We start from the raw sequence: 16,527 nt of genomic DNA, 5'->3' as shown, positions 1-16,527 counted from the left end.
TCAGGAAGGGGAAGTGGCATGTGATGTTGGGGAGGTAGGCCGGGCAGGAAAACTAAGCCAGACACCAAAATCTAAAGCTTTGCTGCAGCCGCGAAAATGCGGGTGCTCAGAAACTCGCCAGCAAACAAGACAAAGAAAATCAAAACGCTGTCTTTGAGACTGTTTATTTCCTCGTTACTATTGTGGTGGTAAAAAAATAAAATATGCTTATTAAACGTGTGTTAAAACACAATACACACCTACTCGCAAACGTAGCAAGAGAGGTTGCTTTAAGAAGCGGGAATCTTCAGCGTCACGTGACCGCCGGTCTCTACAGTCTGTTCACACTGGCCAATCAGGAGCCAGGAAGCCTCCTGGAGGGCCGGAAACTTTCCAAGGCGCCCGCCGACTGGCTGTACTGGGGAGGGCGGGGTCGGGGCCCCGAGAGAGGGAATGAGTGTGAGCTCGTGAGTGGGCGCCGCCACCACCGCCCCCGCCGCCGTCGTCTCGGTAGCAGCCTTCGCCACGCCGGGGTCTTCAGGTGAGCAGGCCTTGCTCTGGTCCAAGGACTCCCCATTCCCGACGCCGACCGCTTGCTTACTCACCAGTCTTGGAGCCCGCTCCGCGGGGGCCCGCCCCCTTGGCTGACCACGTGACCCAAGTTCAGTGACCCCTGACCTCCTCCCCCGCGCCCCCCTCCCCGCTCTGGGCTGGGCGATGTGGGCGAGGCCGGGTGGGAGGATGGGCGTTGCCGAGGCCCGGCCCGCGGAGGTCAGTTCCCACGCCTCCTCTCCAGCGTGACTAGTGGCTGAGGATGCGGAGGAGAGGAGGCTGGGGAGCGGGAGTCTTTGGTCACAGTCTAGACTTCGTGTGCGGTCATATAATAGGGAAACTCCCTCCGTACCTTTCGCGCTGGTGGACTAAATGCTCCCATTTTACAGATAGGGAAACTGCAGCTTCACAATGATCTATTGGCGGGTCTAGGGTCACCGAGGGGTGGGTCTCCAACCCATGTCTTTGGGGTGGGATCCAGGCCTTGTTCCCCACACAGCTGGCGGCTCCTGAATGCGGTATAGAGTAGAGATTAGGAGCAAGGGGTTGAGTCCCTGATCCCCCTCCCTACTTACTCAGTGCTTACTTCATGATCTTGGAGAAGTCATGGAACATTTAACCTCTGAGGTTTGATTTCCTTGCCTGTGAAACAGACGAAATACATAATAATATCTTATTATTGAGAATATAGTGAAGTAATCCATATAAAGCACTTAGCTGTGTCTCAGGCATAGTACAGTGATATTCGTGGCTGGGCGCGGTAGCTCACGCCTGTAATCCTAGCACTTTGGGAGGCCGAGGCACCTGGATTGCCTGAGCTCAGGAGTTCGAGGCCAGCCTGGGCAACACGGTGAAACCCTGTCTCTACTAAAAATACAAAAAATTAGCCGGGCATGGCGGCGTATGCCTGTAGTCCTAGCTACTCGGGAGGCTGAGGCAGGAGAATTGCTTGAACCAGGGAGGCAGAGGTTGTAGTGAGCCGAGATCACGCCACTGTACTCCAGCCTGGGTGACAGAGCGAGACTGCGTCTCCAAAAAAAAAAAAAAAAAAACTCGTCGGGCCAGGCGCGGTGGCTCTCTCCCGCCTGTAATCTCAGCACTTTGGAGGCCGAGGTGGGCGGATCACCTGAGGTCAGGAGTTCCAGACCTGCTTGGCTACCATGGCGAAACTCCATCCCTACTAAAAATACGAAAATTAGCCGGGCGTGGTGGCGCAGGCCTGTAATCCCCGCTACTCAGGAAGCGGAGGTTTTAGTGAGCCGAGATCATGCCACTGCATTCCAGCCTGGTTGACAGAGTGAGACATCAGACATCATCGCCAAAAAAAAAAAAAAAAAAAAAAAGAATAGTTCTTCTTTCTTTCAGAAGATCTTTTTTTTGTTTGTTTTTGGTTTTTGTTTTGTTTTGTTTTGTTTTGTTTTGAGACGGAGTTTAGCTCTGTCACCCAGGCTGGAGTGCAGTGGTGCAATCTCGGCTCACTGCAGCCTCTGCCTTCTGGCTTCAAGTGATTCTCCTGCCTCAGCCTCCTGGGTAATTTTTTGTATTTTTAGTAGAGACAGGGTGTCACCGTGTTAGCCAGGATGGTCTTCATCTCCTGACCTCGTGATCCGCCAGCTTCGGCCTCCCAAAGTGCTGAGATTACAGGCATGAGCCACCATGCCCGGCCTATAATTAAAATTTTTTTTTTTTTTTTGAGATGGAGTCTTGCTCTGTCACCCAGGCTGGAGTGCAGTGGTGCGATCTCGGCTCACTGCAACCTCCACCTCCCGGGTTCAAGCAATTCTTCTGCCTCAGCCTCCCGAGTAGCTGGGACTACAGGCGCGGACCACCATGCCTGGCTAATTTTTGTATTTTTAGTAGAGACGAGGTTTCACCATATTGTCCAGGCTGGTCTAGAACTCCTGACCTTGTGATCCACCTGCCTTGGCCTCTCAAAGTGCTGGTATTACAGGCGTGAGCCACTGCGCCTAGCCTACAATTTTTTTTTTTTTCTTGAGACGGAGTTTTGCTCTTGTCACCCAGAATGGAGTGCACTGGTGTGATCTCGACTCACTGCAACCTCTGCCTCACGGGTTCAAGCGATTCTCCTGCCTCAGCCTCGCAAGTAGCTGGGATTACAGGCATGTGCCACCACGCCTGGCTAATTTTGTATTTGTAGTAGAGATGGGGTTTTTCCATGTTGATCAGGCTGGTCTCGAACTCCTGATCTCAGGTGATTCGCCTGCCTTGGCCTCCGAAAGTGCTGGGATTAGAGGTGTGAGCCACCGGGCCTGGCTACAAATTCTTATAACTGGTTTGAAGGCAGAGTGCAAGGACATTGGAGCATCTAGGAAGACATCCCTGAGCAAGTGACATTTGAACTGAAATCTAAAGGAGTGAGTAGCAGTTCACTAGACAAAGGGATTGGGGGTGGAGGACAGGGAGGAGAGAGTTCCAAGTGGAGGAAGCAGTGTTCAAAGGTCCTAAAATAGGTGTATTTGAGGAACTGAAAGGACACAGGTGGGAATGCAGAACACAAGAAAGTAAGAGATAAGAGGTAAGAGGTGTTGCAGAAGTAGGCAGCACATTCAGAGCCTCCAGAACCATTGTTCAAGTTTGTTCTTTATTTCTTTTTTTTTTTTTTTTTTTTTGAGATGGAGTCTTGCTCTGTTGCCCAGGCTGGAGTGCAGTGGCGCGATCTCGGCTCACTGCAATGTCCGTCTCCTGGGTTCACACCATTCTCCTGCCTCAGCCTCCCGAGTATCTGAGACTACAGGTGCCCGCCCCCAAACCCGGCTAATTTTTTGTGTTTTTAGTAGAGATGGGTTCACCGTGTTAACCAGGATGGTCTTGATTTCCTGACCTTGTGATCTGCCCGCCTCGGCCTCCCAAAATGCTGGGATTACAGGCGTGAGCCACCGCGCCCGGCCCAAATTTGTTCTTTATTTCAAAGACAATGGTGAGCCATTGGGAGGAGTAGCTGCGCAGAAGCCACATAGCTGCCCATTGGATGTAGGGACCTGGACGTCACTGGTGACCCATTGATCCCCTGCCAGAGGAGTAGTGGGGGCAGTGCCTGGGTGGGTCATCCTGGATCTGGGCCTTCCTGTCTGAGGTGTTGATGCGTCACTTTGGCGCATGTGAGCCTACCTTCTCGTTATGCTGTGCGTTGTTGGAGTGAGTCATCAGCTGCTGTTTTTGTCGGGTTCTTATCGTGCCATACCCTGTGAACAAAACAGGTTCCTGCATTTAGGCGTTGCAGCCAAACTGGGGAAGACCAAACACATAGGCAGAAAGCCCAGCTACTATCCAGCCTGGCCAACATGGCGAAATCTTGTTTCTACGAAAAATACAAAAATTAGCTGGGCGTGGTGGCACGTGCCTGTAATCCCAGCTACTTGTGAGGCTGAGGCAGGAGAGTTGGGGGCAACAAGAACGAAACTCCGTCTCAAAAAAAAAAAAATAAATACAAACATTAGCCAGCCAGGCGTGGTGGCAGGCGCCTGTAATCCCAGCTACTCAGGAGGCTGAGGCAGAGAATTACTTGAACCCGGGAGGCGGAGGTTGCAGTGAGCTGAGGTTGCGCCGCGACACTCCAGCCTGGAGCCAGAGTGAGACTCCGTCTCAAAAAAAAGACAGGGTAATGTATAAAGGAAAGAGGTTCAACTGACTCACAGTGCTGGGGAGGCCTCAGGAAACTTACAGTCATGGTGGAAGAGGAAGCAAACATGTCTTTCTTCATGTGGCTGTAGCAGGGAGAAGTGCCCAGCAAAAGGGGGAAAAGCTCTTTATAAAACCGTTAGATCTTTTGAGAACTCACTATCAGGAGAACAGCATGGGGGAAAATGTCCCCTTGATTCAGTTATCTCCACCTGGTCCCGTCCTTGACACGTGGGGATTATTAAAATTCAAGGTGAGATTTGTGTGGGGACACAGGCAAATCATATGAATCATCTCATTTTCACAGCAACCCTGTGAGCTAGAGCGGGCAGGAATTATTGTGCCTGTTTTACAGTTTAGGACACAAGGGCTCAGACTCATGAAGGCCTTGGCCAAATTCACATAGAAAGTGACAGGGCAGGAACGGGACCTAGTTCTGTGAACCCCAACGCTTTGGACTTCGTCTAGCTTCACGGTTCTTGACCCACTGGCCAGTCTTTTTCCTTCTCTGAGCCTCACTTTCCTCATCTGGGTACTCAGAGCTCCTTGTTTAGAAACTCCAGAGCACGAGCAGCAAGGCTGGTGTGGAGGGTCTTGGGTCACACTCCTGGGCTCTCCGGGAGGCTGGGCAGCTTTTCCAGTCTTCATTCTCCACTCCCAGCTCCACCGGGGCCATGTCAGAGCGAGAAGAGCGGCGGTTTGTGGAGATCCCTCGGGAGTCTGTCCGGCTCATGGCGGAGAGCACGGGCCTGGAGCTGAGCGATGAGGTGGCGGCGCTGCTCGCAGAGGACGTGTGTTATCGTCTGAGAGAGGCCACGCAGGTACACTCCCCTCACCCCCTGATACCTCCAACTTTCCTTGTTTCTGCCTTTTTACTAACCTCCACCCTCGCTGATTTATTCAAGTGTACACTGGGTGCCTGCTCCATACGACAGAGACAGTCCATGCCTTTACAGAGCTCTACTTGTAGCTGTCTGGGCTTCCAGCAGACAAAGCGCTTGCCAGGCATCTTCCCATGTGCTCCTCACAACAGCCCCGTTGGGCAGGCAGAGCGGGTGGATATTCACATTCTGCACATGAGAAACTGAGGTGTTGACAGAAGATGTGACACCCGGGGGTGTTTTTGTACAGGAGCAGAGACGGAATCTAGGCTTCTGATCGCTAAGCGTGGTCTCCTGTTTGCCTTCTCTCCAGTCTGGCCCACTTCATTTGGGGTTTCCCACGCCCCCTGCTCCACATCCTTTGACTCTGGTTTTTGTTCCCTCCCTCCCAGAATAGCTCTCAGTTCATGAAGCACACCAAACGCCGGAAGCTGACGGTTGAGGACTTCAACAGGGCCCTCAGATGGAGCAGCGTGGAGGTGAGTGGGGTGCAGGCCACAGAGGGCTCAGGTGTCATGAGGCCACTTCCATGTCCAGTTCAGGGCTGGCGATGTGGCGAGACATTAAGACCAAATGCTGCCGGGCGTGGCAGCTCATGCCTGTAATCCCAGCACTTTGGGAGGCCGATGTGGGCAGATCACTTGAGGTCAGGACTTCAAGACCAGCCTGGCTAACATGGCGAAACCCCTTCTTTACTAAAAATACAGAAATTAGCTGGGCCTGGTGGTACATGTCTGTAATCCCTGCTAGTCGGGAAACTGAGGCATGAGAATCACTTGAACCCAGCAGGCAGAGGTTGTGGTGAGCTGAGATTGCATTCCAGCCTGGGCAACAGAGCAAGACCCTGTCTCAAAAAAGAAAAAAAAAGAGGCCGGGCACAGGAGCTCACACCTAAAATCCCAGCACTTTGGGAGGTGGAGGCGGGCAGATCACGAAGTCAGGAGTTTGAGACCAACCTGACCAACATGGTGAAACCCCGTTTCTACTAAAAATACAAAAATTAGCTGGCCGTGGTGGTGGGCGCCTGTAACCCCAGCTACTCAGGATGCTGAGGCAGGAGAATCGCTTGAACCTGGGAGGCAGAGGTTGCAGTGATCTGAGATTGTGCCACTGTACTCCAGCCTGGGTGACAGAGCAGGACTCCATGTCAAAAAAAAAAAAGAAAAAAAAAAACCACAAAAATTAGCTGGGTGTGGTGGCGGGCACCTGTAATCCCAACTACCTGGGAGGCTGAGGCAGGAGAATCGCTTGAAACCAGAAGGTGTAGTAGATTGCAGTGAACTGAGATCACGCCACTGCATTCCAGCTTGGGCGAAAGAGCAGAACTCTGTCTCAAAACAAAAAAAAGAAAAAAAAAGACTAAATGCACACATAAGGGAAGCAAGACCCTGATAGCAACAGCAGACCAGGTGCTAAGCCCAGCCCACCTGGGCTGTGTGTTCAGAAAAGAGGGAGAGGAGGCCACTGGGGGCCCAGAGGTTAGAGAAAGCTTTTTGGAGGAGGTGGGACTGGAGCTGGCCCTTAAAGGGTGGTGAAGAACTTGAGCTTGGCTTAAACTAGGCCAAGAGGACAAGAAGGCATTCAGGCTAAGGGAGGAGCCTGAGCAACAGTGTGGGTGTTAGGGCCTCGTGGTGTGGTTTTTCTGGAGCGGTGAGTTGAGAGAGGAAGGCTATGTTTAGAAGACATTAGTGAGTTTTCAAAGTTGAGTGAGTGTGAATACGGCGGACCAGTGCTTGGTGTGGGGCTCAGGACCCTTCCAGTTATGGGAGTAGCGACAATGTTCTCTCCCTTGACCCAGGGAGCACCGGATGCTCCAGGCAAGTCCCCAGTGGTGGCTCTGAGCCCCAGGCTTCCACCATTTTTCTTGGGACTTCTGGACTTCTGCAAACATGGGCTCTCTGCTCTGGTCAGTGGAGCCTCATCCTGGATCCTGACGCCTGCTCCCTCCCTGGATTCAGGCTGCTCTCCAATTCCCTTTTTCCTCAGGCTGTGTGTGGTTACGGATCCCAGGAGGCACTGCCCATGCGCCCCGCCAGGGAGGGTGAACTCTACTTTCCTGAGGATCGAGAGGTGAACCTGGTGGAGCTGGCCCTGGCTACCAACATCCCCAAAGGCTGTGCTGAGACAGCTGTCAGAGGTGGCTGCCGGGGTCCTGCATGGGTTGGGGATGGGAGCTGGGCCGTGAAGAGAAGTGGTGATGGGCTGGCTGGTGGAAGAGGCAGAACTTGGAGGGGTAGGCGGTACTCTAAGGGGCAAAACACTAGGCTGACACATCTCTCTGCACTGCTTCTAGTTCATGTCTCCTACCTGGATGGCAAAGGGAACCTGGCACCTCAAGGATCGGGTAAGGGGTGATGTAGGAAACAGGCCCTTTGGGTGAATTTTCTCCCTTAGGTTCTGAGGGTGGTGCCTATGTGCCCCCGAGTCTGCATCTAACATGTGTTTGCCCATGCCTGCCTTGTGCCATGGTCTGAGTGGGCGCTGGGCTCTGCATGGAGGGCTCAGAGTTGGAGATGGGGGCCCAGACCTGTAACTAGTCATGATGCAGCATGTTGGATGCTAAGACGAAGTCTGGGCAGCATGCTTGGGCGGTGTTTCACCCCCAGGGTATGCTGAGCAGAGCTTCACAGAGCCTGAAGCTCTCAGGAGTCCGTCTGGCAAAGGGTGGGTGGAAGACAGGACAGAGCACAGAGGTGTGCGGAGCCTAGATGGTCAGGGCTGAGCAGGCTTTAAGAGCAGTGGGAGTCTCTTGCCCTGGTTGTCCTGTCAGAAAGGCTTCTTGTGGATGTGTGTGGGGATGGTGGTTGAGCGGGAGGAGGCTGGAGAGGCCAGGAGAGGGCCAGCTCTCCACCTGTCCCTGCTTCCTGCCTGTCCTCTGGCAGTGCCCAGTGCTGTGTCTTCACTGACAGATGACCTTCTCAAGTACTATCACCAGGTGACTCGTGCTGTGCTAGGGGATGATCCGCAACTGATGAAGGTGAGCGAGTGGGCCCAAGTTGGGGCACAAAGTTGAACTTGTAAATTCTATGACCTTTTTTTTTTTTTTTTTTGAGACAGAGTTTCGCTCTCGTTGCCCAGGCTGGAGTGCAATGGCACGATCTCAGCTCACCGCACCCTCTGCCTCCCGGGTTCAGGCGATTCTCCTGCCTCAGCCTCCTGAGTAGCTGGGGATTACAGGCATGTGCCAGCATGCCCAGCTAATTTTGTTTTGTTTTTTTTTTGAAACGGAGTCTTGCATTGTCACCCAGGCTGGAGTGCAGTGGCGCGATCTTGGCTCACTGCAAGCTCCGTCTCCTGGGTTAATGCCATTCTCCTGCCTTAGCCTCCCGAGTAGCTGGGACTACAGGCGCCCGCCACCATGCCTGGCTAATTTTTTGTATTTTTAGTAGAGACGGGGTTTCACTGTGTTAGCCAGGATGGTCTCGATCTCCTGACCTTGTGATCCACCTGCCTCAGCCTCCTAAAGTGCTGGGATTACAGGCGTGAGCCACCGCGCCCAGCCTTATATTTTTAATAGAGACGGGGTTTCAGCATGTTGGTCAGACTGGTCTGGAACTCCCGACCTCAGGTGATCCGCCCGTCTTGGCCTCCCAAAGTGTTGGAATGACATGCGTGAGCCACTGCGCCCGGCCTAATTCTATGAACATTTAAATTTTTATTTATTATTTTAATTAAAAAAATTTTTTTTTTTTAAGATGGGGTCTTGCTCTGTCACCTAGGCCAGAGTGCAGTGGTGTGATGTTGGCTCACTGCAGCCCCTGCCTCTTGGGTTCAAGCAATTCTCCCACCTAAGCCTCCCAAGTAGCTGGGATTACAGGGCGTACCACCATGCCTGGCTAATTTTTGCATTTTTAGTAGAGATGAGGTTTCACCGTGTTGGCCAGGATGTTCTCAAACTCCTGACCTCAGGTGATCCACCCGCCTCCGCCTCCCAAAGTGCTGGGATTACAGGCTTAAGCCTATATATATATATACATATATATATATATATATTTTTTTTTTAGAGACAGGGTCTCACTGTGTTGCCCAGGCTGGTGAAACTCCTGCCCTCAAGCAATCCTTCCTTTTGGGAGGCAGAGGTGGGCGGATCACTTGAGGTCAGGAGTTTGAGACCAGACTGGCCAACATGGTGAAACCCCATCTTCACTAAAAATACAAAATTAACCGGGTGTTGTGGTGGGTGCCTGTAATCCCAGCTACTCGGGAGGCTGAGGCAGGAGAATCGCTTGAACCCAGGAGGCAGAGGTTGCTGTGAGTCAAGATCACGCCACTCAGGTGGATCACCTGAGGTCAGGAGTTCAAGACCAGCATGGCTAACATGGTGAAACCCCGTCTCTACTAAAAATACAAAAATTAGCCACGTGTGGTGGTGGACGCCTGTAATCCCAGCTACTCAGGAGGCTGACGCAGGAGAATCGCTTCAACCCGGGAGGCAGAGGTTGCTGTGAGCTGAGATTGTGCCATTGCACTCCAGCCTGGGCAACAAGAGCAAAACTTCATCTCAAAAAAAAGATTGCGCTGCTGCACTCCAGCCTGGCTGATAGAGCGAAACTCGGTCTCAAAGAAAAAACAAAAAAGTAATACTAGTACATGTTTACTGTAGATGTACATATAATATAAAAACATAGAAAGAAAAAGAAAGTGGCCAGGTGTGGTGGTTCACGCCTGTAATCCCAGCAGTTTGGGAGGCCGAGGTGGGTGGATCATGTGAGGCCAGGAGTTCGAGACCAGCCTGGCCAACATGGTGATATCCCGTTGGATATCTACTAAAAATACCAGAAAATTGGCTGGCCTTGGTGGCGTGCGTCTGTAATCCCAGCTACTCACGAGGCTGATGCAGGAGAATCGCTTGAACCTAAGAGGCGGAGGTTGCAATGAGCCGAGATCGAGCCACCGCACTCCAACCTGGGCAATAGAGTGAGACTCCATCTCAAAAAAAAAAAAAAAAAAAAGGGCTGGGCACGGTGGCTAACGCCTGTAATCCCAGCACTTTGGGAGGCCAAGGTGGGCGGATTGCTTGAGGCCAGGAGTTCAAGACTAGCCTGGTCAACATGGCGAAACCCTGTCTCTACTAAAAATACAAAAATTAGCTGGGCGTGGTGGTGGGCGCTTGTAATCTCAGCTACTTGGGAGGCTGAGGCAGGAGAATTGCTTGAACCCAGGAGGCAGAGGTTGCAGTGAGCCGAGATTGAGCCACTGCACTCCAGCCTGGGCGACAGGGCGAGACTCTGTCTCAAAGAAAAAAAAAAGAAAAAAGAAAAAGAAACTGAAAAGTCTATTCTTCCACCTACTTTTTTTTCTCTGTATCAACTATGATTACTCTCATAAAAACCTAAGTGTTATTATATTAAGCATCTGGTTTTATAGATTGCCTTTCTCAGTTAAAAATATGTTGGACGGCCGGGTGCGGTGGCTCACGCCCGTAATCCCAGCACTTTGGGAGGCTGAGGCGGGCGAATCACGAGGTCAGGAGATCGCGACCATCCTGGCTAACATGGTGAAACCCTGTCTCTACTAAAAAATAGAAAAAATTAGCCGGGCATGGTGGCGGGTGCCTGTAGTCCCAGCTACTTGGGAGGCTGAGGCAGGAGAATGGCGTAAAGCCCGAGAGGCGGAGCTTGCAGTGAGCCAAGATCGTGCCACTGGGCGACAGAGCGAGACTCCATCTCAAAAAAAAAAAAAAAAAAAGTTGGACATTCAGGTTGTATTCAGGGCCATATGCAGGTATATGTGAATGAGTTTCCGTAGGTTACATTTATAGAAATAGAATTGCTAGATCAAAGAATATGAACATTTAAAATTGTAAAACATGAATAAGGTGATACACTGTCTTCCAGAAGAATACCGCATTCATGTTTTACAATTTTCTGGTGGATCCAATGCAGTCTGGGCCCTTCCTTTTAGGTTGCACTCCAGGACTTGCAGACGAACTCCAAGATTGGGGCGCTCCTGCCTTACTTTGTTTATGTGGTCAGTGGGGTAAGTGACCAGGCTGGGACAGGGAGAATGTTTTGTAAGGAAGAGATGACCCAGCAGGTGTAGGGCTCATGGCAAGTGCTGTCACAATGGTGGGCTCCTGCCTGTCCCCTCATGTCCCTGTAAGCTACCCTCTTCTCCCAACAGGTGAAATCTGTAAGCCATGACCTGGAGCAACTGCACCGGCTGCTGCAGGTGGCACGGAGCCTGTTTCGTAATCCACACCTGTGCTTGGGGCCCTATGTCCGCTGTCTGGTGGGCAGTGTCCTCTACTGTGTCCTGGAGCCACTGGCTGCCTCCATCAACCCCCTAAATGACCACTGGACTCTGCGGGATGGGGCTGCCCTCCTGCTCAGCCACATCTTCTGGTAGCCACTGGGCCTAAACCTGAGGGTGGGATTGCTGCAGAACCAAGTGGGTTGGGGTAAGAAAATGGGGCGAAGCCTCTGGCTTTGAGGGTCTATGAGAAAATGGGGAACCTTTTCCCTAGGAGCATCCTAGCTGGTGTGCTGTGACACACTGGGATTCTGAAAATGGATTACAAATACGCCAAGGTATTGGTTCTTCAGCCCTCAGGTCCTAGGCCAGTCACCCCTGGCAGCCTTCTTCACTTAACCCCAGCACGCCCGAGTGTGCTGTACAGATGCTATTCTCTTTGTGTTGTCTTGTGCCCTGTTGGGTGGCACCATGCCTCATTCCCCTCCCTAACTGAATGGTGCTCCCACAGGACTCATGGGGACCTTGTAAGTGGCCTCTATCAGCATATCCTGCTATCCCTGCAGAAGATCCTGGCAGATCCTGTGCGGCCGCTCTGCTGTCACTATGGAGCCGTGGTGGGGCTGCATGCTCTTGGCTGGAAGGTGAGCACCCTGGCCTTTCTCACAGACAGAGCCGTAAGAACTCCCATTTGTGTTAGAAAAATAGTACTTGTGCGTCTTTGTCTCCAAAATGGTGTGTGCCTGCCACTGCCATGTATTGAGTTCTGGCCTTAGGCCAGGCTCAGTGATAGCTTGACTTTCTGAAGGTAAATGTCTTATCCTTTCGAAAGTCCTGTATGGCAGATACTGATGTCCCCACATTTTATAAATTCCTGCCCGTTCTATATTATCACATTAAGAAATACCTTCAATTCCTGTTGTATTGAGCATTTTACACATGAATAGATACTGAATTTTGTCATACCTTTTTAGCATCTGTAGACATTATCAAATGATTATGCGCTTTAAAAATTAGGTGTTGGCGCCGGGTGCAGTGGCTCACGCCTGTAATCCCAGCACTTTGGGAGGCCGAGGTGGGCGGATCACAATGTCAGGAGATCAAAACCATCCTGGCTAACACGGTGAAACCCCGTCTCTACTAAAAATACAAACAATTAGCCGGGCGTGGTGGTGGGCGCCTGTAGTCCCAGCTACTCTGGAGGCTGAGGCAGGAGAATGGCGTGAACCTAGGAGGCGGAGCTTGCAGTGAGCCAAGATTGCGCCACTGCACTGTAGCCTGGGCGACAGAGCGAGACTCTGTCTCAAAAAAAAAAAAAAAAGTTTGGTGTTGCCACTGTGATAATATTAAGAGGGAGGATCTTTTTTTTTTTTCTGAGACGGAGTTTTGTTCTTGTCTCCCAGGCTAGAGTACAGTGGTGCGATCTCAGCTCACTGCAACCTCTCCCTCTTGGGTTCAAGCAATTCTTCTACCTCAGCCTCCCGAGTAGCTGGGATTACAGGCATGTGCTACCATGTGCACCTAACTTGTATTTTTAGTAGAGAGGCAGTTTCATCATGTTGGCCAGGCTGGTCTCAAACTCCTGGCCTCAAGTGGTCTGCCCGCCTCGGCTTCCCAAAGTGCTGGGATTATAGGCATGAGCCACCACGCCCAGCCGATTATGCGGTTCAATATGACAAGTTCTATTCTGTTGATATGCTAGGTGTATTAATGGATTCTTCTGCCGAACCACTTTTGTATACCTGGAATAAGTTCTATTTGTTGCTTTTGAGATTTTTGTTTTTTTGAGATGGAATCTTGCCTAGATGGTGCCACTACACTCCAGCCTGGGTGACAGAGCGAGACACTGTCTCAAAAGGAAAAAAAAAGAATATATATATATATATATATGATATATATTTTTATTATTATTTTTATTATTTTATTATTTATTTTATTTTATATATATAAAAAATATATATATTTTTTCCAGACAGAGTCTCGCACTGTCGCCCAGGCTGGAGTGCACTGGTGCAATCTCGGCTCACTGCAACCTCCACCTCCCGGCAGTGATTCTCCTGCCTCAGCCTCCTGAGTAGCTGGGACTTACAGGCGCGCACCACCAGGGCCAGCTAATTTTTGTATTTTTAGTAGAGACGGGGTTTCACAGTGTTGGCCAGGATGGTCTCGATCTCTGGACCTCGTGATCCACCCGCCTCGGCTTCCCAAAGTGCTGGGATTACAGGCGTGAGCCACCAGCACCTGGCCATATATATATATATTCTTAATTTTTTTTTTTTTTTTTTTGAGAGGGAGTCTCACTGTGTTGCCCAGGCTGGAGTGCAGTGGCGCCATCTTGGCTCACTGCAAGCTCCGCCTCCTGGGTTAACGCCATTCTCCTGCCTCAGCCTCCAGAGAGTAGCTGGAACTACAGGCTCCCGCCACTATGCCCGGCTAATTTTTTGTATTTTTAGTAGAGACAGGGTTTCACCGTGTTAGCCAGAATGGTCTCGATATCCTGACCTCATGATCCGCCCGCCTTGGCCTCCCAAAGTGTTGGGATTACAGGCGTGAGCCACTGTGCCTGGCCTGTATTCTTAATTTTATCATCAATTCATATTGGATTTTTATCAAATGGTTTTTCTGCATCGTTTGAAATGATCCGAAGGCTTTTCAGCTTTTATTTTCCAATGTTATTACAGATTTCCTGATAGTAAACAATCTTTATAGTTCCATGATACACTAAACTAGGTCATGGGATAGTCGTAAAGAAAAAAATCCAAAACTTTTATTTGACTGTAATGCATTTTAATTTACTTGTGGGTCTGCTAAATTTTAAAAGGGTTTATATTCAGGAGTGAAATTAAACACGTTTCCTCTCATGTACTATCTTTGTCTGGTTTTAGAATCACGGTTATACTGGCCTTATAGAATGACGTGGGGAGTATTTCTTTTTTATTTTTACTTTAATAAGATTTAGATCATCTTTTTCTTTTCTTTTTTTATTTAATAGAGATGAGGTCCTCCTACATTGCCCAGGCTGGTCTCAAACTCCTTGGTTTAAGTGATCCTTTGGCCTTCCCAAAGTGCTGGGATTACAAGCGTGAGGCACTGCACCTGGCCCATCTTTTTCTTGAGTGTCTGTAGACTTTTGTAAATTCTGGCATGGTATTTTCTTTCCTTTTTTTTTTTTTCGAGACGGAGTCTCACACTGTCACCCAGGCTGGAGTGCAATGGCGCGACCTCAGCTCACTGCAACTTCTGCCTCCTGGGTTCAAGCAATTCTCCTGCCTCAGCCTCCCGAGTAGCTGGGATTACAGGCGTCCACCACCATACCTGGCTAATTTTTTGTATTTTTAGTAGAGACGGGGTTTCACTATGTTGGCCAGGGCTGGTCTTGAACTCCTGACCTCTTGATCCGCCTGCCTTAGCCTCCCAATAAGTACTGGGATTACAGGCGTGAGCCACCGCGCCCGGCTGGTATTTTCCTTATAGTTAATTTTTTTTTTTTTTTGAGACGGAGTCTCACTTTGCTTCCCAGTGTGGAGTGCGGTGGTGTGATCTTGGCTCACTGCAACCTCCGCCCCTGAGTTCAAGTGATTCTCCTGCCTCAGCCTCCCAAGTAGTTGGGATTACAGGCGGCTGCCACTGCGCCCGGCTAATTTTTGTATTTTTAGTAGAGACGGGGTTTCACCATCTTGGCCAGGTTGGTCTTGAACTCCTGACCTCAGGCGATCCACTGGCCTCGGCCTCCCAAAGTGCTGGGATTACAGGCGTGAGCCACAGCACCTGTCCAATCACAGGATTTTAAATTGTATAATCAGAGTCCAAGTCTCTGGTTGGTTGTTTTTATGCAGATTGTTTGAACTGAGTCTCGGTTTATATCTAAGTGAAGCCAGTACTTGCCTGATGTATAGGGTAGCAGTATGCAAACTAAATTTTGGAGTTGTCAGTAATGAGCATTATTTGGCACACAGGGCAGTGATATTGGGTATACTTTTTATCGTCTCCCTTTGTACCTTATCTTTATTCCCAATGCCTAGCTTAGGTATACAGTAGGTTCCAAATAAATATATGGCTGAATATGCCAATCAGGGAATTTAGGAGGATTGAGCCCTGTCTAGGATCAGAGATAAAGGTAGGTCTTTCATGAGAAAGGGTCCTTGAGAGGGAATAAGTGTCAAAGACATGCTAACTGCATTCCTTCTCTTCCTTCCAGGCAGTAGAACGAGTCCTGTACCCACACCTGTCCACCTACTGGACAAACTTGCAGGCTGTGCTGGATGATTATTCAGTATCTAATGCCCAGGTCAAAGCAGATGGGCACAAAGTCTATGGAGCCATTCTGGTGAGTACCGTACCCTTCCAGCCTCCCTTCCCTGCATGAGCTTAGCAGCCAAGCAGGCTTACTTTGGAATATTTGATGGGCCCAGGTTCCTTGAATTTTTTGCCTATCTTAGTCCTCGGCTCTTACAGGTGGCCGTAGAGCGACTGCTGAAGATGAAGGCCCAGGCAGCAGAGCCCAATAAGGGTGGCCCAGGTGGCACGGGGTGCCGGCGCCTGGACGACCTGCCATGGGACAGCCTTCTCTTGCAAGAGTCGTCCTCCGGGGGTGGTGCAGAGCCCAGCTTTGGGTCCGGCCTCCCGCTGCCGCCAGGGGGCGCGGGGCCGGAGGACCCTTCTCTTTCGGTGACCCTGGCGGACATCTACCGGGAGCTCTACGCCTTCTTCGGTGACAGCTTGGCCACACGCTTTGGCACCGGCCAGCCTGCACCCACGGCTCCGCGGCCGCCCGGGGACAAGAAGGAGCCGGCGGCAGCCCCGGACTCGGTACGGAAGATGCCGCAGCTGACGGCAAGCGCCATGGTCAGCCCGCACGGCGACGAGAGCCCCCGGGGCAGCGGCGGAGGTGGCCCCGCGTCGGCCTCTGGGCCCGCCGCCTCTGAGAACAGGCCCTTGCCGCGCGTGCATCGGGCGCGCGGGGCACCCCGGCAGCAGGGCCCCGGGACCGGCACCCGCGACGTCTTCCAGAAGAGCCGTTTCGCCCCGCGCGGCGCCCCGCACTTTCGTTTCATCATCGCCGGGCGGCAGGCTGGGAGGCGCTGCCGCGGGCGCCTTTTCCAGACTGCCTTCCCCGCGCCGTACGGGCCTAGCCCGGCCTCCCGCTACGTGCAGAAGTTGCCCATGATCGGCCGCACCAGCCGCCCCGCCCGCCGGTGGGCGCTCTCGGACTACTCGCTGTACTTGCCGCTCTGAGTCAGTGGCTGCTTCGTTCCTTGTAAATAAATCCCGCCCCCGGAAGTGA

General features: G+C 51.3%; 1 protein-coding gene and 1 long non-coding RNA gene across 3 annotated transcripts; one reads left to right on the top strand and one right to left on the bottom strand.

Moving 5' to 3' along the window:
• Window positions 1-363: 363 nt before the first annotated feature.
• TAF6L (TATA-box binding protein associated factor 6 like) lies at window positions 364-16,523 on the top strand. Of its 2 annotated transcripts, none has more exons than XM_063728105.1 (11): window positions 364-520; window positions 4,832-4,991; window positions 5,444-5,530; window positions 7,038-7,188; window positions 7,345-7,395; window positions 7,961-8,028; window positions 10,956-11,030; window positions 11,175-11,395; window positions 11,755-11,887; window positions 15,442-15,570; window positions 15,699-16,523. In XM_063728105.1, exons 2-11 carry the CDS (start codon window positions 4,845-4,847, stop codon window positions 16,476-16,478), a joined length of 1,842 nt encoding a protein of 613 aa, XP_063584175.1. In that variant the 5' UTR covers window positions 364-520; window positions 4,832-4,844; the 3' UTR covers window positions 16,479-16,523. The 2 variants fall into 2 exon arrangements, with proteins under 2 accessions (XP_063584175.1, XP_024110873.2); XM_024255105.3 differs by having other exon boundaries at window positions 365-520; window positions 7,934-8,028.
• Window positions 514-3,929, bottom strand: LOC129048581 (uncharacterized). Its single transcript, XR_008511020.1, has 3 exons — window positions 3,661-3,929; window positions 1,118-1,173; window positions 514-1,040 (listed from the first exon to the last, which is right to left on the bottom strand). It is a non-coding gene; the product is annotated as an uncharacterized LOC129048581 (long non-coding RNA).
• Window positions 16,524-16,527: the final 4 nt, after the last annotated feature.

Source organism: Pongo abelii, chromosome 9 (genome assembly GCF_028885655.2).
Source record: "Pongo abelii isolate AG06213 chromosome 9, NHGRI_mPonAbe1-v2.0_pri, whole genome shotgun sequence".
In the NCBI taxonomy this organism is placed as follows: Eukaryota; Metazoa; Chordata; class Mammalia; order Primates; family Hominidae; genus Pongo; species Pongo abelii.
Note: the sequence above shows the minus strand (reverse complement) of the source record. Positions and strands in the feature narration are given on the sequence as shown.

Excerpts from the sequence above, each read along its gene's own strand:
- TAF6L (XM_024255105.3), top strand. The coding sequence starts at position 4,845 with ATGTCAGAGCGAGAAGAGCGGCGGTTTGTGGAGATCCCTCGGGAGTCT. Across the intron at positions 11,031-11,174 it reads TTGTTTATGTGGTCAGTGGG|GTGAAATCTGTAAGCCATGA; the intron begins GTAAGTGACCAG and ends TTCTCCCAACAG. Across the intron at positions 11,888-15,441 it reads TGCATGCTCTTGGCTGGAAG|GCAGTAGAACGAGTCCTGTA; the intron begins GTGAGCACCCTG and ends TCTTCCTTCCAG.